General features: G+C 55.6%; 1 protein-coding gene across 2 annotated transcripts in view; it reads left to right on the top strand.

Moving 5' to 3' along the window:
- Positions 1 to 6: 6 nt before the first annotated feature.
- Positions 7 to 23,323, top strand: part of ABCG1 (ATP binding cassette subfamily G member 1) — a 67,724-nt gene continuing 44,407 nt past the window's right edge. For both annotated transcript variants that reach the window (XM_049627802.1, XM_049627804.1), the window contains exons 1-2: positions 7 to 138; positions 6,981 to 7,224. In XM_049627802.1, coding sequence (XP_049483759.1) covers positions 97 to 138; positions 6,981 to 7,224 — 286 coding nt within the window. In that variant the 5' untranslated portion in view covers positions 7 to 96. The remainder of the gene's footprint in view (positions 139 to 6,980; positions 7,225 to 23,323) is intronic.

The following is a 23,323-nucleotide window of genomic DNA, read 5'->3' as shown; positions in this document are numbered from 1 at the left end:
GCGGCCCAGCCTGGAGCGAGCGCAGCCTCGTGCCCGCCGCCCGTGCCCGCCGCCGCTGCCGCCGCCGCCGCCGCCCGTGCCCGCCGCCCCCGGGGCATGGCCTGTCTGATGGCCGCTTTCTCGGTCGGCACCGCCATGGTGAGTGAGGGCATCCTTCGCCTCCGGGGCTTGCTTCTGTTTTCCAGGAGAGCGAGAAACGCACAAAGCCCCGCACCCTCACCCTGACACCCGCCCCCTGAGTCCCCGGGGAGAAGCCCGGTTCCCATTGCCCCCAGCCCTGGCCACCTGACGCCTCGGGATGCTCCCCGCACCGGCAGGGGACGCGGGGCAGGCGGAGGGGCCAGGAGTGTGCGGGAGGCGGCCGGGCAGCCCCACCAGTGCACAGATGGCCTCGTCTGGGTCCCCTCTGGCTAGGGGCGTGGGGCCTGGGTTCCTGAGCGCACTGAGCAGGGTGGCAGCCTGGGCCCGAGGGAAGGGGGGGGTCCCTCCCTCCCTGCCGGCGCGCGCGCGGCCCGGACGCGGGGAGCCCGCACTTCCCGCGCCACCCTCCGGAGTGCCTGGCACGGTCTGGGGGAACAAAAGAGGAGGCTGCTCCCTGAGAGCCAAAGCCTGCGCTGCCCCCCGCGCTCCGCAGGGACAGCCTCTCCCGGACGTGCTCGGGAGGGGGTGGCGGATTCCGGGGAGGCAGCCCAGGGGCGAGCCGGATACCTGCAGGCCACCTTCTCTGCACCCTGGAGAGAGCCCAGGGTGGGGACAGGGACGCGGATCTCCCGTTCCCGAGGGTGCCAGCTCCGTAGGGGGGACCACCGGGTGCCGGCAGATTCAGCGCTGGACCCAGTGTCAGCAAGTGCTGTTCCCATTGGTGGCCCAAAGTCTGCTTTTGCTCCTTTATACGAGCTCCAGAAACTCACATTAGGAAAAAAAAAAACAACAAAGTAGCCATCGACCCGTCCATCCTAGGGCCTTTCATTTTTATGCCTAGCGCACCGACCTTGCAGTTAGGTACTTACAGACTAGATTTCAGGTCACCTAAAGTACAAATAGAAAGTATTCCGTTTTCTAACCCACCTTGCCCTCCCTCTCCATCCCTCTCTCTATCCTCTGTCTGTGGATTTACTATCCTGCTAATTACTCCCCATAGGCTGTAAGCCCACGGTGCACAGCACGCACCCCCACCCCTCGCCTTATTTCATTTTTAGCATCCTGTGTTTGAAGTCAGCAGGGCTCAGCAGGATCTGACCGACAGTTACCTCTTGCCATGAGCCCGAGGAAAAAAAAAAAAAGTAGCTGACGGTCTGCGCATGCTCTCTGCTCTCACAACCGCATCCTATGCTCCAAACAGGTTACTGTGGAACACATACCGAGCGGCGCCAGCTCATTATATAATGATTTTGTGTAAACCGATAGAATGGGGCCGCAGACATGTTTAGGAGGTTGGTGGAGCAGAGGCTGGCGGGAGGGGGACTCACTGACCAGGTCCCCTCTCTGGGCGTGCCTGCCTTCATTACTTGGCTTCTCACCCGGAAGGGGATATGGAACCACAAAAAAGGCAGCCCCTCTCACATTTGCTTTTATGTGATTGAATGTTTGGGGAACACTTGGTAATTCTTCCTTTCACATTTGCCCATCTCTTTGGGTTTCCTAGATTATGTGGATAATGGAAAATTAAGGCGATCCTTATTGTTAGTCGTAGGTAAAGAATGTTTCAGATCTTTGAGATGCCGGGTAACTCCTGAAGTCCTTTCAAAGCTGCAAAAGTGGTTTATCCGTGTGGAAAAACCATGAATCCAAACGTTTTAAGGTATTGATGTTTTTATGTCAGGATTTTCTAATGTTATGTTATAGTTTGATGCAGACCCAGAATTCCACAGTGTTCTGAACTCAGATGGACACACTAGTGGCTGGGCTCATTTTTTCAGGAAACATTGTTTGGTTTGAAAAGCATTTTCCTCCCCCCCAAAATCGTGTAATTTTTTTTTTAATTACAAAAATTCTACCCAAATCCTAAACAAAGAGCACTTGAGGGAGCCCCAGGATCCTGAGCTCTTTCATTGCCCCCTGCTCTGGGGTCCCACCTGGGACTGAGTGCGCCGGCTGTGAACCTGGAGAAGCTCGTTTAGAGGATGAGCAGAGCACCCAGCCCTGAGCTGGGCTGGGAGGGGCGGGCACGAGGTCCCAACGGGATGGTGGTATTTGGAGCCGTATGAAGTGGCTTTTGGTGATGGTGAGGTCAGCGGCCTGAGTGACCACGCAAGTGGCACTTGCCTTTTGCTTGGTTAAGGGTGTGACATTTGGATCAGTCTCCCCAGGGCAATGGCCTTGAGGATTCTTGGCCGGCATTGTCCTCTGATGTGGCCAGCGTCCCTGGGAGGGATCTGCCCTCCAGCGAAGGGCCCACCGGTTCCAGGTGGGGACCAAGCCCAGCAGCTACCCGCGGAAGAGAGAACCGAGAGAGAAGCGCGTGCCAATGCCTGGCGCCTGCGCCTTCCTCTCCTTTTCCTCCCTTCCCCGTGAGCTGCGGGAAGAAGTTTCTAGCTCTCACTGTGTGTTCCCGGGTAAACAGAGTGAACCAGCCTCACAGTGGACTGGGGGCGGTTGCTGACTGTCAGAGACCCTCCCCAGCTAAACACGCATCTCTGTATGCTTGCCTGCCAATTGGTATGAGCGCCCAAGAAAATACTCTCATGAACGGCAGGCAGTAACAATCCAAACAGGGTCTCCTCGGCATTCAACACCACGCATGGACGTGTTATTATTTACCACGTATTATGTAGCACACACTGTGTGTAGATGGGGAGGTCAGAGGCAATGTGTGGAGAAGACAGGGAAACATACAATGAAAGGGAACAAATGTGCAGGGAAGATGTATTTGTTTCATTTTTAATGAGCTCAGGAGGCTGAGGACAAGTTAGCTGTAACCTACATTGCCGGCCGCTCTCATCTGAGGATGTGTTTCCAGAGAGCTGGTCTATTTCCGAGTGACAGCCACTGCCTCTCATCATACAAGATTCCATGATTTTAGTAATTGGGCGAGGTCATTGGACACCCGCGGAAGAAAGGTGGGTAACGGTTGGTTTTTGGCAGGGGCGGGATGGTATGGTTTCCTCAGTTCCTTGTGGATTTTCCTACAACGGGCAGGGGCCGGGATGACCCCGGGTCACCTACAACTTGCCTCGAGACAGCTGAGCAACCTTCGAGCCCCGTTAAGGACACTGGCCAGGGGAACGGGGCACAGAGAGGAAACACAGGGGGCTGGACCCTGACTTGGCCACTCATGAACTGTGGGGTGTCGGGGGCAGAAGGCGGTCTCTGTGCCTTAGATCCCAACTCCAGGCGGAGTGGGAGATGGAAATCCCCCCTTCGGGTGGAGACAGGAAGAGGCCTACTCCTGGCAGTCTGGAGTTTACAGGCACTTGTAATTGCTGAATCAATAGTCACCATTGTTTGTAATCACTTACCTAGTAGGCGGGAGGCATTATTATTTAATACTTTAAATAATGAGTGCTTGACGCGCGTGCTCTCTCTCTCTCCCTCTCCCTCTCCTCTCTCCCAGATCAGTTTAGTTACCCAGCTTTGTCTTACCGGGCTTGTCCCCTTGTGTCCCTCCCCACGGCCACTTGCTGGTTAAGGCCACTGTCACCCTCCCATCTGCACGTTGAGGCAGGAGACGGTTTTTAATTACAGTTCTGGTCTGTTTCCCCCCTTTTAAAACCCCTGGGTCCCCCCCCCCCCCACAAAGGACTTGTAGATAAAGTACAAAACCCTTAACGGGGTTTGCAGACCCCGTGTCTCTAGTTTCATTTTACCCTCCCTCCCTCCTCCCCACCACCTGGAAGGGGGCCCAGCCTCTGAATTTCTCTCAGATCCCCCCCCCCCACCTTGTTCCACTCCCTCCTGCCACTGAGCCTCTGCACCTGCTGTGGGGAACATCAAGCACCCTCCCCCCACCTCACCCGGAGGATCTCAGTTTAGATTTGATTCCCTGAGAAGAAATTGGTGCTGAGTGCCCCCCACCACACCCCGGGGTCTGCTGCTGCTTTGGAGGTCCCTCTGGGTCTCTGCCCAGGGCTCATTATAGCTCTTGCCTCCTGGCATTGTGATTGCCTGCATTCTTGCCTGGGGCCCAACCTTGAAGGGAGCCTGTGCTGAGGCCACAGGCCTTGTCTGCCTGGCTGACTGCTGACCCCCGCAGCTCTGCTTGGTGCTCTCATTCCTGAAGGAGCCAGCGAGGGAGTGAGTGAGAGAATAGGTAGCCTTGGAGTCTAGAGGGGAAGTCAGACCCTCATCATCACATGGGTTCGGTATCTGCGGCAGCCGGCGGGTGAGTGGAGTGATGGCCGTCACCCCTGCGTTCCCGTGGGTTTTATCAAAAAACGAAAGACACCACCCATCCCTGGAACTTACTCGAGGGTGATGCCTCTGGTGGGTGCCGGGGAGAGGAGGGCGGTATGGGTGGGCCGTGACAGCTGGAATGCCGGGGTGCTGGTCCTGGGGGCCACCGCCGGAGAGGGGCTGCTGGATGCCCCCTGCTGCCAGCTGAACCCAGTGAGTGGGGACCCCCAGGGTGTGGGTTTGGTAGCAGACATTTAGCCTTTCCACTGAGGTGGCAGGTGCGGGGGAGAATGGGCTTTGGGGACCGGCCCTGGAGCTCACGGCCATCCCCACGGCTCTCTCCTCTATCCTCCAAAGCCAGAATTTGCAGAGTCAAAGCCGGCCGTCAAGCTGGAGCATGTGCCCCCCAAAGGGCAGGATGGACGGGCAAGGGGATAGCATGTGGTGCCCGCGGTAGGTGCCGGAGTGGCCTTGCACATGCTTTCCCAGGGGCCAAAGCCAAGAGCGAGCTGAGCAAGGGTGGGCTCCCGTTATTCCTTCAAGAGGCCCCGGCACAGAAGACACTGGGCAAACCCAGGCCCGGAGGTGGTCCGGCAGCTTCCTCTTGGGAGCGGGACGGCCACATCCCCACGCCAAGGCTCTCAGGAGTCCGTTGTCAAGCCTTCCTGGACTCTGCGTCGGGAACGTATGAACCGACTTATGTTTGCATTTGAAGCATTTCACATGCTGGGTGCCAGCAGCCAACCAAGCTTAATTTTCTCAGTTTTACTTTGCACTTTAATTTTTATCCACAGAATGTTATAGTCAGTGAGCTAAGTTTTGATCTCAGTGAGTTAAGCTCTTCAGAGGTAGGAGATGCCTGGGAGGGGGGTGTGCGTGTGTGTCTTTCACTCAAATGGCAAAACAACACTTGCAAACATCACAGGAACCAGAAATCTTGTGCTCACCTCTCCCCTCGCCCCACGTGTACTTCAGATATTCAAAACCTTCAAGCCTTCCAAGACTTCTGAGCCTTTAAATCCCATGATGGAAATTATGCCAGCTCTTCAATGATGCAGTCACGTACCCTAAAGCGGGCCCTGTAGGTGGGGGGAGAGCTGGTCCGGCCGCTAGAATTCCCAGGGTTTGTAGGCATGTTCATCGACGATCCACTTTCTGGTTTTGTTTTGGGGTTCTGATTGGAAACAATAATGATCAAGAAGCTATCACCTCTAGAGGAACACCTAGCAAACCTAACGGAAACAGAACAGTGTGGTGCTGTTCTGCTTTAGAACAAACGACAACGTGGCAGTGTGTCCACAGTCCCGTGGCCTGAATTATCAAGGATGGTTCTCGATGGGCTCTCCCAATCAGGCCGACTGTCCTCAACGGTATGGAGGAGAGTTGCCAAAGGCCCACGCTTTCGGCACTGTGGAACGTTCTCCTTGGGGTCGAGAGACGGCCAGGAAAGGCAGAGCATAATATCTGTCCACCCCAGGGTTCTTCTGCGTTTTGGGGGGTGGCTGCGGCACATTTATCTGTTCGGGGTTGCCAAGCCATTAGATGAGGATATTCCTTCCTTCGCACAAACGCTTTTGAATCTTGGCACATCTGTACCAGTTCAATTGACTCCCCATGGAAGCTTTAAAAGCCAGGGTAGGGGCGCCTGGGTGGCGCAGTCGGTTAAGCGTCCGACTTCAGCCAGGTCACGATCTCGCGGTCCGTGAGTTCGAGCCCCGCGTCAGGCTCTGGGCTGATGGCTCGGAGCCTGGAGCCTGTTTCCGATTCTGTGTCTCCCTCTCTCTCTGCCCCTCCCCCGTTCATGCTCTGTCTCTCTCTGTCCCAAAAATAAATAAAAAATGTTGAAAAAAAAAATTAAAAAAAAAAATAAAAGCCAGGGTAGGTACAAAAGATCAGGTCCCCTGGCGTTGCAGTGCCAGGAACCCCTGTTGTTTTGGTGATTCGATCCTAGGAGCCATCGCCCCCTGCCCTGATCCTAGGGCTCAGGGCAAGCTCCTCACAGTGGCTGTGTCTCCGTCGCCTCGTCTGTATAATAGAGACAGAGAACAAAAAAAAAATCGACCTTTCCAACTTCCCAGTGCTACTAGGAAGATGCAGTGAGAGGGAGAGTTGGAAGTGATTTGCAAAATTTACAAGGAAGACACAAATGCTGACTCCCACAAACCCCAGCACTTGATGTAAAGCCACTGCTCTTGAGAAATGTTTATGAGCCTACACAGGAAGGCACTAAAAGAGCTCATTTTAAATAAAATGCTTTCAATTACACACTTCTTAGGAACCCCAAGCGTTTTTATTGGGTTTTTTAACCGGTGTACTTAATGCAAACATCATTTTTTTTTATGGTGGCCCGTGTTTGATTCTTTGAGACAAGCAATTCGTTTCTGTTACAGTTTTGGGAGATTTTGACTCCAAAGTAAGACTTTGGCAGATTAGTTTCGTGTTCTCTCTTAGCGTTTTTTTTTTTTTTTTTTTAACGGAAGAGGTAGTCATGGCTGGAGATGACAGATCCCTCCAGGTGAGCACCTTGACGTAGTTTCAGAAGCGTTGCCATGAATACTCAGTGACCCCGAGCCTCAAGGCCAGTCCCCTACGCTCTTCCCTCTATGGAGATCGTGACGTCTCTTGGTGCTTCTTCCCCGGTTTTCTAGAACGCCAGCAGCTACTCTGCAGCGATGACGGAGCCCAAGTCCGTGTGCGTCTCGGTGGACGAGGTGGTCTTGGGCAACATGGAGGCCACCGAGACGGACCTGCTGAACGGACATCTGAAAAAGGTGGACAACAACCTCACGGAGGCTCAGCGCTTTTCGTCCCTGCCCCGCAGGGCGGCCGTGAACATCGAGTTCAAGGACCTCTCCTACTCCGTCCCCGAAGGACCCTGGTGGAGGAAGAAAGGTAGGGAGGGCTGTTGTGTGCCTCGGGCCGGGAGGAGCCTGTGGAGGAGGTGACAGGTGTCTGGGGCCATCTGGGTCTGGAAGCCAGGAGGCGGGGAGTCTTCTCCCCGGGTCACTGCCACGGCCAATTTCTTCATGCCCAACTTTTTCTGACCTCTACTACAAACAGCTCGGATTAGAGACCTCCGGACTTAGGGTGGCTCTTACAGCCTGATATGATTACAAAGGCTTTCACAAGGGCTGACCCGTGTCCGTGTGTGCTGGTTCCTCATCACAGGCTGCTGTTCCCGTTAGCCCTCCGAGAGGGGACTGTTTCATAACGTTTCAGAGCAGAGAGGAAGGCAGGCACTCCGTCCCAAGTTTGAGGGGCTACGAAGTAGCCGTGACCTAGAGTGGCCCCCCGGGAAACCAGTCATCTACATTAAGAGTGGTGCCGGTGGGCTATAAATAAACTGTTATCAAATGAGCCACAGAAATAAAAATAGAAGGGAGAGAAAGGACGGGAGGCTCAGGTATTTGCCGCGGCTTGTTGCATGTTAACGAGAATTGACGACCCACGGTATTTCCAGCTTCCTTAGCAACCTGGATGTCCCTGCGTTAGCTCTAGATTTTCAAAGTGTGTAGAGTTAATGCCTCCCTGGGCTGGCGTTTCCTTTTCCAGCCTGACCTATTTCTTCCCACGGAACTTACTCCGCATGTCCGTGCCCCCGTCCTGCACCCCTCTTTCAGGCGGGTGGGGGGCTGGTTGGGAGAGGGCACGTCAGACCTCACCAGGGAACATCTACTGAGTCACTCGGAACGGTGTGTGGAACAATGACGGTGACTCAGGTACCGCTGGAATATCGTACGTTAGGATTCTCCGCTCAAATCCAGAGTCAACCCTTCTTCCTTTTTGAGGAAGACCCACCAGGGCTTTTTTAGTTTTCGTTTTCCTGTCTTTTCCCGCCGTCACCTCTGTTTTGTTCTCCTCCTCCCTTGAGGCCGAGTCGCTGAGATTGTTGGCCTGGGCACTCTGGGCTTCCTTGTGACCACGGTGTTGGACCCTCGGCTGACTGGCCGCTGGGACCGGCAAGCCGCGTTGGTTGCTGGATGACTTCTGTCTGTTTGTACAACTAGGAACAGACCCTGAGCCTTATCGATGGCCGAATGGACATTGCTGATACTTCCGTTATCCGAGTTTGCCAGCCAGGGTCATAGAGGAAGAAATTCTGTGAAGGCTCCCGGGTGGGTCCATTCGTGTGAGCCAACTGGAATGTCAGTACAGGGTTACAGCCTTTTCCCAACTCTCACGGTGAACAAAAGCCTTTAGGGCAAAACTCGCCTTGTTCTGTTGGCTTGATTTGTCTATACAGACACATTGCGGAAAACGCGTGAGAGGCAGAGATGGGATTCTGTACACCTGTTAGGTGTGGCCGGACGTCCCGGTGCGTGGACGGGTACCCTGTAAGCAGAAGGTAGGCTTGCGGTGTAGACATGGGAACACTTGCAGAACCCTGGCAGAACCCAGGAAGTGCTCTGCATTTGCAAGTATCGTTTCCTATTTAGGGAAGGGGCTTGTTAACCCTGTATTCTCTCAGTGTTAAGACCGGTCCCCATAATTGTCAAAGCTAGCCAAAGGTGACGGCATCTTAACGAGTGAGGGAGGGGCCACCGCCGTCCATTCCCGGTGGCCTCCTTGGAAACTCCACCCAGGTGGCCTCCAGACAGACACTTGCCCTACAGTAACCTGTGTGGGCTCGGGAGGGGAGGAGTAGGAAGTGAGCCCCACGGGACCTGCCGGTGAGTCAGAGATGGCGAGGGCCGGAGATAGATGGGCATGATCGGTCTGGCGTGTCCCAGTTGCTGGTTTCTGAACTGGCGGGGCCTGATCTCGCTGCCTGGCTTCCTTCCCTGCTCCCCTCAGCGGCACCTGTTTCCGCTTTGCTCCCCCTGCCCTTCCCCCACTTGGTGCCCCATGGTTTCCTTTGTTCTCGGTGCCCTGCAATTCGGAATTTCGATGGCTTTCCGCTCCCCGTAAATTCAGCGGGGGAAATACTTCTCACAGAATAGAAAGGAAGCTGGGTGGTCAGGGGGCTTGTCCGCGCACCTGAGCTAGTCAGCCGGGGTGGTTTCTAACTCTGTAGCCGGGCTGCAGGGCCTCGGGGGTGCCAGGGTCCCCGTAGCCACAGGGAAGCAGCGTTCCTCCTGGAGGCTTGGTGCCCACAGGGCCTCACTGCTGGCTGCTTGGCGGCTTGGCTGCCCCGTTCGGCTGCAAGCCGCGGCCAGGGAAACCTAGAGCTTCCCGAATGAGGGAAGTTAGCCGCCCACGTGGCTCGAGCTCACTACCTCATCGCCAGCTTGCTCTTGAGTGGGGTCCAGGTTCCAGTGGGGTCAGAACTTGGGGACCGTAGCACCCCAGCTAAGAGCCCCCGCCCAGGATGAAGAGTGAAAGTAGGCATTGAATCTGGAGGCAGGCATCGGGGCTGTCCCCCGATGTTGGCGGTGGGGGGGGGGGGTGTCCTTAAGCTGGTACGTGTGTGTCTGCTCGTTCTTTTCCTGCCTGGTTCGCCGCGTCCTCTTCGGGGAGCCTGCTCCTTCTCGGGGAGTGTCCCCTTCGCCCTCAACGTGGGACCCTGCCTTTCCCGATTTTGTTCCTTTGATTGCTGCTGATTGCCTCAGCCCCCAGCAATGATCAGGCTAAGCTGAGAAGTCAGAGCCAGCCACCCTGCACCCCCCTTTTCTCATCGTGGCCATTCTATATCTGGCGACACTCTTGTAGGATTCATGTCGTTTGTGAGGCCCCTTGGCTGTGCGGCCGACCTTCGGGGCAGGGGCTCTTTCCCTTGCTTCTCTCACCATATCAGTTTTCAGTTTTTTAAAATTCGGCTTTACGTGTTGCACTCCCTATAGCGATCACACAGGGCCTGGATGCCCTGGCGTCTCCGGACGCTGAGTTCCCAGAGGGCCCGGTGACCGCACCAGGTCACGGCCAAGGATGGACCCGCGGTCCGACTCCTGCTCCAGATTTCTTTCCATCACAGAGACACTGGACCGCTCTGTAGATTCCACGGTTTCTCCCAGAACCAGGCGCTGGGACACAACTCGACACAGAAGCTGTAGCAAAGCTTGGTGTCGCGATGAGAATAATGTTATACACTCCTACGTGACCGTTTCCAAGAAAGAGAGCTTCGTAATCCTTAGCAGGAAGGTGTCCGGTGAATCAGTGACACTATTTGTGAGACGTCAGGCACTGGCTCTTTAAGATCTTTGAGCGTGACGATTGCCAACCCCTGAATACGGCATTTAACAAAACATCTCGCATTTTCAATTGTAGTAACGTTTTCACCATATGATTAATGATGTCTTTGGAGGAAAAACTAGATCATGTAATAGATTCCTAGTAGAGAACACAGTTGTGAAAGGAAGTGTTCTCAGGAGAACACAGCTCACCCCAAGGATAATCGCACCGGCTTCTGATACAGTAATTACTCTTCCCCAAGGAGTTCGCTCCCGTAGCACAAGTCGATGGGACAAATGATCTGGAACGGTGTGGACGTCGGCCCCGTCACACAAGCCATCGTGTTGGGGATGCGTCGGAACAGTCCGGTCGGGTGGTTCTCATTCACCGTCAGCGTGACTTACTTCGAAAGCAGCTTTGGTTCCTGTAAAGAAGGCACTGCGTTGGGAATATTTAGGAGCCCTGATTAAGAACAGAATCCACATCATGAACTTCTTAGGTGCACGTGCTACTGCCCCAGGGGGTGACGAGGATGTTTTACACCGAAATAGCACCTCCTGGCTGGGGGAGCACTTACTGGCATGTGACCGATCGTAAGGAATGGATACTCAGGGTAGCAGAGGGGTGCTGCTCGCCTGGGGGACCAGTGCCATCTCCATTTGTAGAATGCATGTCGTTTGTGAGGCCCCTTGGCTGTGCGGCCAATTCTGCCCTTTCTCCCCGTGGGATCCCTGAGGCTCAGAGACAGGGCCCAGGTCGCAGGAGCACAGAAGACAGCCCTTGAAAGCGGGTCTGTACAATCTGAGGCCAAGATACAACAAGGAACCTGGCAAGCTCCTGGGCCTGAGGCGAAACACCACAGGGCCACTCTGGCAGGGATGTGCCTCACCCCACTTTATGAAACCGTTACGCATCGCCTTGACCGTTAACGCCGATGTATTTCCCTTTTAGTTGGCCTCCTGCGTTATCAGTCCCCTTTGCCATCCGTGAGGACCCATAAAAGACCTCCTGGGCCTTTGGAGAGGCTCCAGTTGTCCTTGTCCTGTCCCATCACCAGGGGAGGCTGATGTGCACGGCATGCTGTCACCCAAACAAGTGACATGATTCTTAGAAACTAAATACACCTCCCATGATTACCTTGTGATGAAGTTCAGGCGGAGAATGAAAGTAATCGTATCTGGGGCTTTAGAGAGCCTGGCAATTGCCTCAGCGTGGTGAGTCTCAGACGTAAGGGCAGAGAATTGCCTCCTCTGGAGCCCTCCCTCCTTGCCCGGGATACCGGGATGGAGTTCAACATTCTGGGCGGGCCCACCTCAGATTATCGGTCCTGGTTTGCTTCTAAGCTTTAAACATGCGTTTCTCAAATGAAAGTTTGCTTTTTCTTACTTTCCAAAGCTATTTCGCGGGGCCTGCAACGACAGGCCGGCGAGTATGAGTGGAATGTGCCACTAATAAATCCCTTTCAGGAATTCCGTTAAGGGAAGACTGGATTCCAACCACGCACTGGCCGGCTTGATGCGGCCCACGGGAGCAGGGGTGGGGAGGAGCGCCGTGGGGATCCCACAGCAGCCATGGGTCTTCCGAGGGGTGAGCCGCTCAGGTTCAAGGGGGTTTGTACTCCCCAGCATGAATGAATGGCTTTCGAGCTTCTTGGGAACCATCGCACTAAGGTGGATTTTCTTTGGGGTACAAAAGAAAATTGTCTTTAATACTCTGCCTTTGTCTCTGTCTGAGGCTGTAACTAGTCTGTAGGGCAGTGTGGTGAACCTACACCTTGCTCACAAGGGCTCTTTCCTTGAGGCTGGGGTGTTTACAAAGGAAGCCCAGTGGCCCTACGTAGTTGCCGTGGTGAGTCCAGACACTGGAGAGCTCCTCCCTTCCCCTCCTGGGGCCAGTTCTTAGGTCCTCAGTACTGGGTGGCTCCCCGGGGCAGGCAGGCCGGCCACCTGCTCAGGCCCCGTAGCGGTGAGGTCTTCTGGAATAGTTTTGATCTTCTGTTCTCTAGGCTTTGAAAGAGGCTTTGAAAGACGTGTTGAGAATGGGGCCGGCTCTCACACAGAATCACGATAGATACAGTGACTGTGTTCAAAACCGGAAAGGCCTGCTAGTTTACAAGAACTTTTAACACCCAGGGGTCAGGGTGCTCCCCTTTCTCCAGCCGGCACGTCCTGTGCCCTCGAGCACCCTGCGTGGAAGCCGGGGCCTGGAATCAGGTGCCGGGATGGAGAAGGTGGCACCGTCCGGCTCGATGGCCTCTGCAGACACGACTCAGGTGGCCCGGCCATCATGGGCCTTAAGGCTTCCTTTTCTCCTCCGCCTCGATGTCTGGCCACCCTGTCACCTTCCCATCTGCAGGCTCTTTACCCGGGCATGCTACCCTTTTGTCACTTTCCCAGAGAGTCTGCTTCGTTCTTGAATCATCTGGTCTCTTCGATGAGACTTTGCAGGGCTGTGCTCTGCTTGGTGGAGCGTTGGTGTCACTGTTTCACCTTCTAAGGACTTTCCGGCCACACTTGTTTTCACCTGCTGCCCTCCTTTAACACCCCAAATATGTTTGTATCTTGAGAACATCACATTCTTGAACTAAAGTCCTCTGTTAGGAACCAGAGCCTAATCTTCCAGGGCAAAGCTATAACCCAAGGTGATATTTTGCTGAACCTGAAACCATTTCTGTTGTTTCTGAATTGGCAGAAAAAAAAAATGTTTAGTAACCATACACCTGCTCTTTTTGAGTTCAGTTCTGGAATCAACAGATCTGCTCATTTAAGGAACAAAGGTAACCACGTGGTCAGATTACATCTGACCTGTTCCATCCAGGGGTTTGTAGAAAGGTCGTGCATTCTCTCTGTCAGCCCCATGCTGCCCAGCTTCCAAAACCTTTGTAGGAAAGTTTACCTTCAAGTGAACTATATCTAATACTGACTGTCTTGCTCATGGGAAAAGGCACCAAGAGGGGTTTTTGGAGTCAAGGGTGGAGGCCGATGTGCCTGCTGGGAGCCAGTCTGACCCCAGCCATTAGCTTCGTTCCTCACTCTTGGGCTGTTCTGTCGGCCACCTAGTGCTCTGTGGGGGTAAATGGCATCCGATGTCAAGATTAAGACATGCCAGAGTCACTTGAACACTCTTATTATGTCCAGCTCAGGCCTGTATTTAGAGTCCCAATCTAGGAGGCCCAGGGTACCTCCGAGCCCCCTCAGGCCGACCTCTTACCGGTGGAGGAACCTTCCTTGCTGCATCCCCACCAACGGGCGGCCAGCCTTTCTCTGGAAACTTCCAGCAACCAGGCACTGGCACCTCCCCGGGCAGCCAGGTCCTTGCTGGCACAATCTAATTCTTAGAAAAGGCCTCTGTCTGTTGAGCTGAAATCTGCATTCGAGTTCATCTGTTGATCCAAGTTCTGCTTTTTGGAACTCTGCAGAACACATATAACCTTGGTCTTGAAACGAGCTCCCCAATGAGGAACAGAAAAACCTAACCAAGTACCAAACAGCAACCAAGTGCATCAAGGCCAAGGACGACCTGAGGAGGAAGAGACAGAAGCACGTAGCCCCAGAGTCTTGCTTTGGGTGTGGGCATCCCAGTGACATCCCTGGGGGAGGGGGGGGGCAGGGCAGTGAGCAGGAGCCTCTGCCCAGAATATTCTTGCTCTCTCGGTTTGCAAAGTGACGAGTGGAGCTTAACAGAAGAGGAGCATGCGAGGCCCCCTTTCTGTTTCTTTTACTGTCATAAGGCAAGAAGTGTGCTCGTCCAAAAAGTCCCTCACCTTCATATATCTCCATGGCCTATCTTGAAACCGAATCTTTTTAGCAGGAGTTTTATGGGCTTTCTCATTGTTATGTCTGCCCTCCCGCTTTTTTTCTGGAAGGGTTTATTTTTTATTACAAAATAACTGTCCACTAAGCAAAACAGTTTGGCTTTTTAGCACACTGCATCCTTAGGCACTTGGGGAAGAGTCGTGGGGGCCTGTCTGGACATCCTACCCAGGAGCAGTGGAGGTTTCCAGGAAGGTACATCTTAGATTCAGGCTTAAACCTCAAGTCTTAACTACAGTCTCTCAGCAAGCTCCACGGAGAACTCCCCTCCTTTTGTCATTTCCTAGGCCCACGTAAAATGAACCGCGTTATCTTTGCCTGTGACATACACAACCCCAGGCCCTGGGGGCAGCTGAGGTGCCACAAAAGGCCTCCCCACTTCCCTGGGGAGGGGTTCCCAGATTTCCTTCCTGGCTCAGGAGGGGCACTTCCCTCTGTCCAGTGTAGGATCGCTGTCCACCTGCCTGCCCTCACCCTCCAGGATGGGGGTATCGGGCCACACGCCCTCCTCCCGGACGGCCCTTCCGAGGGCCGTGAGACTGGCCTGTTCCCAAAGAACGAATTCATTTTGGCCAATTTTCACCTGCACGTTCTCGGGGGAAAAATGAGGTTCTGGCCATCGGCCTAGCGGAGGCTCTCCAGCAGGCTTTCAATACGGAGTAAAACCCCATCTCTTTCCCGGTGCGGGGGCGGCGCTGACTCTGCGGGCCTGCTGCCCAGGGTGGGGTGGGGGGTGGGGGTGACGTGTGCGCTGTCCCCACCAGGCGGCCCGATGCACCTGCTCCCACGTGCAGATCTAGCCGCGGGTCTGGCGGAGGCTGCCTGGAAGACTTTCGTGTTCTTAGAGACCCTAAATTCTGAATGGCTGCGAGAGAAGAACGGGGCCGGCTCCCCAGCGCGCGCAGGTGCGGGCGGGGCAGGTGCGCGCCCCCGCGCGTGCGCAGTGGCCGCCGTCCGCCGCCGCCGCCGCCGCCGCCGCCCGCGCCGGGGTTACTCTCGGTCAACGCTCGCTGGTAACCTCGGCGGCGCGGCGCGATTGGCTGCGCGCGGGGCGCTGTTGCCAAGCGGGAGCGGAGGCGCTGAGCGCGGGCGGGATGCTGGGGCCCTGGGGCGGCCGGGTGTCCCCCTTCCCCGGCCCGGCACCCTCTGATCCTCGGACCCCGGCCCGGCGGACCCCGTGTTCCGCCCGCACCCGCACCGACAGACCCCGGCGCCCAGACCTCTCTCTCTCTCTCTCTCTCTCTGTCTCTCTCTCTCTCTCTCTCTCTCTCTCTCTCTCTCGTGTCGGGGAGCCTAATTTTCCTCCGGAGACGTCCCTAAAACGGACCTGATGCACGGAGAGACTCTACTCCCTGCTTATTATTTTGATGTCCATTTAAGCATAATTGGGCGCTTCACCGGAGTGGGAACAGCGCACAGACATTTACACAGGCCAGCCGCAGGAACACGGCAGGTGTCCTGTGCAGTGTCTGTGTCCTTGTAGCTTTCATCCTGGGCAGGCTCCACGACTTTTCCAGACTTCTATTTGAAGTGGAGGGTGGCGCCATGAGGTCGGGTGGCGCATGTTCCCTTTGAGGCGACCGACTTCTCAGTCCTCCTGAAAGGTTCTTGTTTTGTTTTGTTTTGTTTTGTTTTGTTTTGGGCTCACCTGTGGGTGAGGTGCTATGAGGCCGGCCTCTGGGGGTGGGGCCGAGCAGGTTGGGAGGAAAGCACCCAGCCCCGGCTGTGGCCCTCCTCTGGGCGGTCAGGTCAGCCTTCACACATGACCCTGGGCGGGTTTTGGAATCCTGGAATTCCCCTCAGGAATCTGAAGCGGGGGATCCAGTAAGGCGGCTGGCATCCAGAGAGCCAGGCTGCTGCTTCCCTGTCTGCTGAGTCACTTCCACCCTGGGCGTGTCCCCGAGGCCAGGAGAAATAATGGCTGAACTTGACCAGCCTGTTTTCTGGAGCATCTAGTGCACGTTTTTTGCGAACCCACAAACAGCGGCGATAAACATAGTATCTGCGGTCGGGCTCCGTTCCAACACCGCGAGGGCCTGGGAATGCCGTGATGGGATCGGGTGCCCTGTGTCACCGTTCCTGGGGACCGGGGCCCTCCCTGTCCAGACACACGCTGGTCTGGTTCCTTTGGGCTTAATTTCCGTGTGTCAGGAAACCTTAAACACTGTCATTCCTATGCTCTCCTCAACCTTTCGGTTTCCTGACCCGATGTCTAATGATTTTTCTCGTACTCTTGGGTTTTACTGGGCTGCTTATCGGGTTCTGTGATTGTAGCCTTGACATTTTTGTAAACCTGCGTAGAGACCCTCTTAGTCCTCTGAGACTCCCTGAGCTGAAGGTAGCATCTAGGAAGTCGGAGACGGCGGGGGGCAAATTTCATTACCAGAAATTCCCTCTTCCGTTTTCTTGAGGTTTTGCTGGTGAGGAGGGTCCCAAACCTTTGCAAAAAGAAGGAAGTGCACGTTTAAGACAGCTGCGACGCTCCATCGTTATAAACAATAACAATGCATATTGGCAGCATAAGGATATACTACGTCCAAAATTCTAGTTGACGAGTGGGGAGCCCTTACGACGGTTTTCAGAGGCCCCCATCATAGGAAAGGAAGCTTGCGGGTTTCCTGTTTCTGAGACCTGCATATCAGCTCGTCCAGAAAGTGGTTACGTCTTAAATGGGGTGAGCTTTCTAACCACGTGCGCCTCGTCCTCCTTCCTTTTGGTCGTTCATGAATGTGTCACGTGCTCTGAGCCAAAGCTCAGACGTCTCCTGCCTCTCGCTTTGATAAGGCTCAGGGAGGAGAGGGATCACGGTCATCTCGTCCCTTTCTGTCTTCGTAGGAGCGTTCTGTACCTCTTGACTTTGGAACTGGCCGTGTCTCTCAGGGGCTCTCCTCGGCCCCTTCCTGCGTGGCTCCAGCCTGTCCTCCCCGAAGCTGCTCTGCAGGCAGGGTGGACCGGCAGAACTGCCTGGTGAGAAAGACGTCTGCTGGCAGTATATGTGTAGTTCTTCTCCCGCGCCGTGCCCTCGGCCAGGAACCCCGGCCGGGGAGGTGTTCCTCCTCCCATCCTCCCCTCTGTGGCTTGTGGCTCCATACCCTTGTGCCCCGTGGTCGTGGCGCTCAGCACACGATTTTGTGTCTTTTTTTTCTCCGCTTCCGAACAGGAACTATGTCAGTGACCCCTTATGGCTGCAGTCCAGCCCAGGGCCTGACTCAGCCCGGCCCGCAATGCCAGTCCAGTGAATGGTGTCACAAAAGCCTAGGTCACAGCAGACAAGCGCGGCCTCAGCCTGGAAGAGGTCTCGGGGACATGGGACGCTTTGATCTTCCCATGCTGTATGGAGCCCATGAGCCCCCTCTGACCAATCACCCAGGAAGAGGCTGCCTGCTGTTTCCTTGGGTCATTGCAGCCCCGGGCCTCACCTCCAGCAACCTGGATGGGCAGGCAGGCGGGTGGGAGATCGGTGGTGGCTAAGTCTGGCGTCTGGGGCAGACACCCTGCTCTTGGATCCTGGCTCCACCGCCACCCTCCCCCCCCCCCGCCCCCCCCCCCCCTCCGCCCCCCCCGCGCCCCCCCCCCCCCCCCCCCCCCCCCCCCCCCACCGAGCCATGTGGCTCTGGGTCTCAGTTCCCGCATCTGCAGAATGGGGTGAGGAGGGTCCCACCCTCAGTGGGTGTGAGCAGGGAGGGGCGGAGGTCCACCCACACACAGCGGGGCACAGTGCGTGTTGGTACGGTAGGTCAGACTTTGCTGAAGTCCTGGTTTTTGTGGTCTTGCTTCCCTGGGGATTTTACTCATGAATAAGAACGACCAGTGTGTTTGTCTTCCCAGCATCCGCAGGGGAAGGTCTCCTTACCCCCTTCTCTTGTGGCTCTGAGCAGTGAGGTCCTCTGCCCGAGCTGCACAGAGTGCCCTCCCTCACCTGGGACCCTCGACCTCGTGTCCCGATGCCCTGGGCTCTCTGCCCTGTCCGAGGAAGACCGTTGACAAGCATCCCAGAGTTGTGCTCTGGGGGAATTTCTGTACTTCTCTAAGGTGGCTTCCTGCTCCTGGTGGCTGTCAGGACTGACCCCCACCGCATCAGGGATATGAATAAATACCTTATTTAAGGCTTGTGCACGTCCGTGGATGAACTAGACAGAGGTTCCATTATTTCTGGGAGGTCCCGCAGGCACGTTCAGCTTGCCGGCTGATGAGTCTACTGACACGGAAGTGTCTACACTTGGAGTGACTGGATGGAAATTTCCACCGCAGGAACAAGGCACCCAGCAACATTACCCTTCAGCGGTTGGCTCGGGAGCGAGGTTCATTGGGTTATCTTAGGCGGGTGTGAGATGTTACAGGGCGCTGTGCGTGCTCCTCTTGTTGGCTAGAGTTTCATGGCTGGAAATGAAGGACGTCGTGCCCAGTGCTGAAACGTGGCGGGGTCGGCCGCCTCTCGGGCACGCGTGGTGACGGGCCGCAGTCTCGGCGTGGTGGCAGATCGCCGGTGTGTGAATCTTCTTGGATTTGCAGATACAAAGTGTGAAATCCTGCCAGGTTGTAGTTTTGTAAAAAACGCATATTCCTTAAAAAAAAAAAAACAAAAAAAAAAAAACAAAAAACAAAACAAAACAAAAAAACGCATATTCCTTCCTTCGAGTCGTAAGTTAACGTGTAACGAGGAGGAGGAGGGTAAGGCGAACTGAAGTATATACACGGGGCTAGTCAGAACCTCTTTCTCTTTCTCTCTTTTAATAAAAGGACTGCGGGTCCAGCACCTGCTGGCAACGTATGCTTTGTGGCGGAGCGTTTGGCTTGGGAACGTGGGCTCCAGAATAAGGGAGTCTGCGTTCGTTCGAAGCCTGGTTCTGCCACCTACCGCCTGGGCAACTGGGCGAGTCCCCTCGCCTCTCTGTGAAAGGCCATCATCATCCTCACCGTCATCACATCCCTCTTACTGGATCCAGTAACCTCATATGTATGAAGCACCGTGCCCAACACGTCGTGCGGAATAGACAGTAGCTACAATCCCTATCAATGGTTCTGTATGCGACATAATAAAATAGTCATAATAGCCTTGAATCGAGTGTGGATCAGAGCCCTTCGGTTATCATTCTGAGAGTGAGTTGGGGGCAAAATCTTAGGCTTTACAAATAAGAGCAGTGGAGTTGGTTCACGGTGACGGTAAATGACGCATCACCACCTGTGAGCTCACATGACCCTCACCTTGGCCCCACGGAGGGGAGGGGCCCTCGTGAGACAGCCGGGGTCACAGGCTGTAGTCTTGGAGGCTCCGCCCGTGGGTGGAATAGGAGAGAGGTAGGGTGACCTGTCTTGCTGTGTCCCCAACACCGTGTCCGGCAGCCTGTTCACGTCACCCATGAGGAGACTGTGGCTGGAGAAGTGTAAGCCACAGGTTCAGGGTTCCTGCAGGAGCCACTCAGACGCCCGATCACGGCCAGCCCGGCTGACCCCACTCTCCTCCTCTTTGCCCTTGATCGTGTGAAGCAGGTCCAGTGCCCACACTCGCCCATGGCCATGTTGAGTCAGCTCCCTACACGAAAATGTTCACTTCCTTCACGCTTGTGCCCTGCAGCCCTGTTTTCGGGGAGAACGAGGCAGTGTCCTCAGGGAGTAAGTCTGAGGAGCTCACCGAGTGGTGGAGGCTGCAGCCGGGGGTCCTGACCGGGCCCAGACCGCCCCCTGCCCGTCCCCGGGGACGGTGTGGCACTGTGATGGGCACACACTGCACTCGCTGCCCCGCCTGGACCCGGGGCGGGCCTGGGCAGGGAGGGGTGAATCCAGACGCTCTGTCACCTTGTCCGCTCAGGGCAGACTCGCCAGAGGAGAAGAGGGGCCTGGGAGGACCAGGGAGGGCCTCTCCGGCCATCCGGTGTCCGCACACACACTGCGACAGCTCTGCCCGCCTTCTAGAGAGGCTCAGGACGCCGGGCCACCAGCTTTCGTGCACAGCAGTGCGAAGTGGACGTGCCTCGTTCTTGACACGTCGGGGAGCCCGCCGTCAGCCAAGAAGGGGGGACGCGTCGGGGCCGTGTTTCTTCTGTTGGGGGTTTGAGAATCCACGGTAGCCGTGCGGTGTTTTCTTAAGAAGTCCCGTGGTATTAGGAATGCCCCGTGGCGAGATGCATTTCTAAGACCCGAGGGGCCAGTGCTACGGTAGACTCCTTAGTGCGTTTTCTTTAAAAAAAATTTTTTTTTAACGTTTATTCATTTTTGAGAGACAGATTGAGACAGAGCGTGAGCGGGGAAGGGGCAGAGAGAGAGGGAGACACAATCCGAGGCAGGCTGCAGGCTCTGAGCCATCAGCACAGAGCCCGACGTGGGGCTCGAACTCGCAGACCGCGCCATCGTGACCTGAGCCGGAGTCGGTCGCACAACCGACTGAGCCCCACGGGCGCCCCATCCTTAGTGCATTTTCTTCTAAGCAAAATGACCAAAGCGTGTGCTGTTCTCTCTACTTTATTTTGACTTTCTGAGCTTCCGGTAGGGGACGCTGGCTTTTTTAAAGCTGTGCAGCAAGAGGGAGGGTACTGTGGCGGGCAAGAGCCTGGGTTCTGCTATCAGACCCAGGCAGGGGTGTAACGATGCGGGTAATGGGGTGTATTGGCTGCAGGGAGAACACTGGCGTTTCGGGGCCTCTTCATTTCCTCTTGCTGTTTTCTTTCTTCTTCTTCTCTTTTTTTTTTTTTTTGCTATTAAAAAACTTTATTCTTACTGTATTTTTTTTTAACCAAGAATACGCCCAGCTGGGGTTTCTCTAGCTCTTTTGTTATTCACGCCTCCCACACGGCACCCCTCAGAGCGGATGGAGAGGCACCAGCCTCTGTGTTGTTCTGTTTGTTCCTCGGCGTCTTCAGAAGCTGAAGTGATGAGAGGCAATCAGAGGAGCAGGGGCCCCACACCTGAGTGAGTGCCAGAGTGGCTGCGAAGCCTGCGAAACGCAGGTGGCCGGTGCCATCCAGAGGGTGGGATTCAGCATCGGGGGGCAGGCGAGAATTGGCACGTCCCTTAGGTGTGGGTGATGCTGCCTCTGCTGGCCCAGGGACCTCACTCTGAGAACCGCTGAGTTCAAACAAAGAGGAGCTGGTGGCCGTTTGACAGCCACACTGACCCTGTGGGAGCTGGCCCAGGAAATGGCCCCGCCCACACCTGCACTGGAGGCGGGACCCAGGGGGCATCAGGGTCTCAGCAGCCCTGGAGCTCAGGGTCAGCTTCCCTGGGGGACCTAGGAGAGTGGGACCGGGGTGCAGGTGCCACTCCGCGTGCAGCACAGGGCCGGGCCCAGGCTTCTGAGCCCCACCGTGGACTTGGGGAGCCTGTCCGTCCCCTCCCCTCCCCTCCCCTGAGGACTAAAATCTCACCGTCCTCCCCCGGGCATCTCTGGGGAATAGCAGGCTTCTGGATGCTGGGTAACAGGGCGGGAATGCCTGGATTCAGCGATTTTTAGTGTTCGTATTCAGGAGAACACACATTGCATTTTTGTCTCTGTCTCACCCAGAGCACGGTATTTTAGATACCCTGTGTGCGTGTGTGCACGCGTACGTGTGTGTGCGCCGTCTGGTTTGAGACCTCACCCGTGCGGGATAAAGAAGATAAGGCTTCCTCCTGCTTGTTTGTAAAGCTTGTTCAAGCCCCCAAAGAAAGCTGTTCTGATCTCTGACACGGCTGGACTCTTGTCCACTGGCCAGTTCCTCTGTGAAACTGGGAAGAGGGCTGTGTGAAGGGACGGGGGTCCGTTGTGGGAACCCCGGGCACTGGCCGGACAGAGGAGGTGGGGGGAGCCTAGGGGAGCCCACTTCTAACCTTCCAACCTGGTCGCCCTCTTTCTTTGTCTGTAAACCTGCCTCGTCTTTGACTAACGGAAAAATTCCTCCCTTCTGGCTAAAACATCACTGTAAGCCGCAAAATCATTTGCGGAGGCTGGAGCCTGAGGTCGGCCCGGGTGAGAGGGCACGGCCAGAGTAGACAGGGGGGCCCACGGGTGTTCAGAATGGGCCTTTCGGACCCCGGGTTTCTCCGTTCCCCTCCCGGAGCAGGGTTCCAACACGAGCCTACCTGAGCCGTCTGTCGGTGTTTCGTAATACTCGCTCACAGCAGAATAAGGTCACATTTCCAAAGTCCTCTGCACCAGCTCCAGGGACTCGAGAAGAAACACCGCGGTCGGCACGACCACCGCTTTGCCCGTAGGCGGGCACATGTAAAAGCCCCCCAAATCTTGTTCTCTGATGCACCACGTTCCCTGCCGTCTGCTGTCTTGCTTTGCAATCCCCACCCCCTTCTTGGCAAAGAACCTGAGCATCTTCCTCGTCTCGCAGAGGGTAGATTCTGAATCGCAGGACGGTAATTGACAAATTTAAAAAAATTATCCTGGGAACACAGAGGCGGTCCTAATGGTGGGAGCGTGAGTGGGGCGACTCCAAGGCTTCTCGCCTCTGTGCTGAAGGGCAGGGGCTGTTGGCGTGACACCCCTTGCCCCACCACCTAATAGTTGACTCTGCCACTGAAGTGTCTCCGTTGGAAAAAACTTGCTGAGAACTGGCCATGACCTTTACCACGGGGGAAGCACCTTCACATGTGGAATGACCGAGGCAGAGAAATCCCCAAGCTTGCTGGCGGAACTGGAGGTTCACAGAGGGTTGTTGACTTGGCAGAGTCATGCGGGGGGGACATGTAGAAACCGGAAGCGTGAACTCTCTCGTTTTCGACTTGCCGGCTGAGGGTGACTTCCAAGCAAGAAGACCCTGTGCCTGGCAGGGTCCTGGGTCCCCCAGTCACCGGCCCAGCTCTACCTCCCAGATGCCCGCTGCACTTCAGACCCACCCTGCGAGCTCTGCGTGCTGAGCCTGTATCCCCTGGGCTGCCTCTGGACCTCTGGAGCCTCCTCTAGTAAATTCTGGATGCCCCGTGCTTTGTGCCACAGTGCGTAGGGGGAAGCAGACGTCGGCATCTGAAGACTTCTGGGACTTCGTAGATGGAGGAACCAAAGAAAATGGGATTTACGTGAAAACTCGAGCCTCTCCATTGGCTTGTGGATAAGCTTGATCTATAAAGAAGCTGTTGGATTGGGGTTT

The sequence above is a fragment of the Panthera uncia genome, chromosome C2 (assembly GCF_023721935.1).
Source record: "Panthera uncia isolate 11264 chromosome C2, Puncia_PCG_1.0, whole genome shotgun sequence".
Lineage (NCBI taxonomy): Eukaryota > Metazoa > Chordata > Mammalia > Carnivora > Felidae > Panthera > Panthera uncia.
This window is presented reverse-complemented; position numbering and strand designations above follow the sequence as displayed.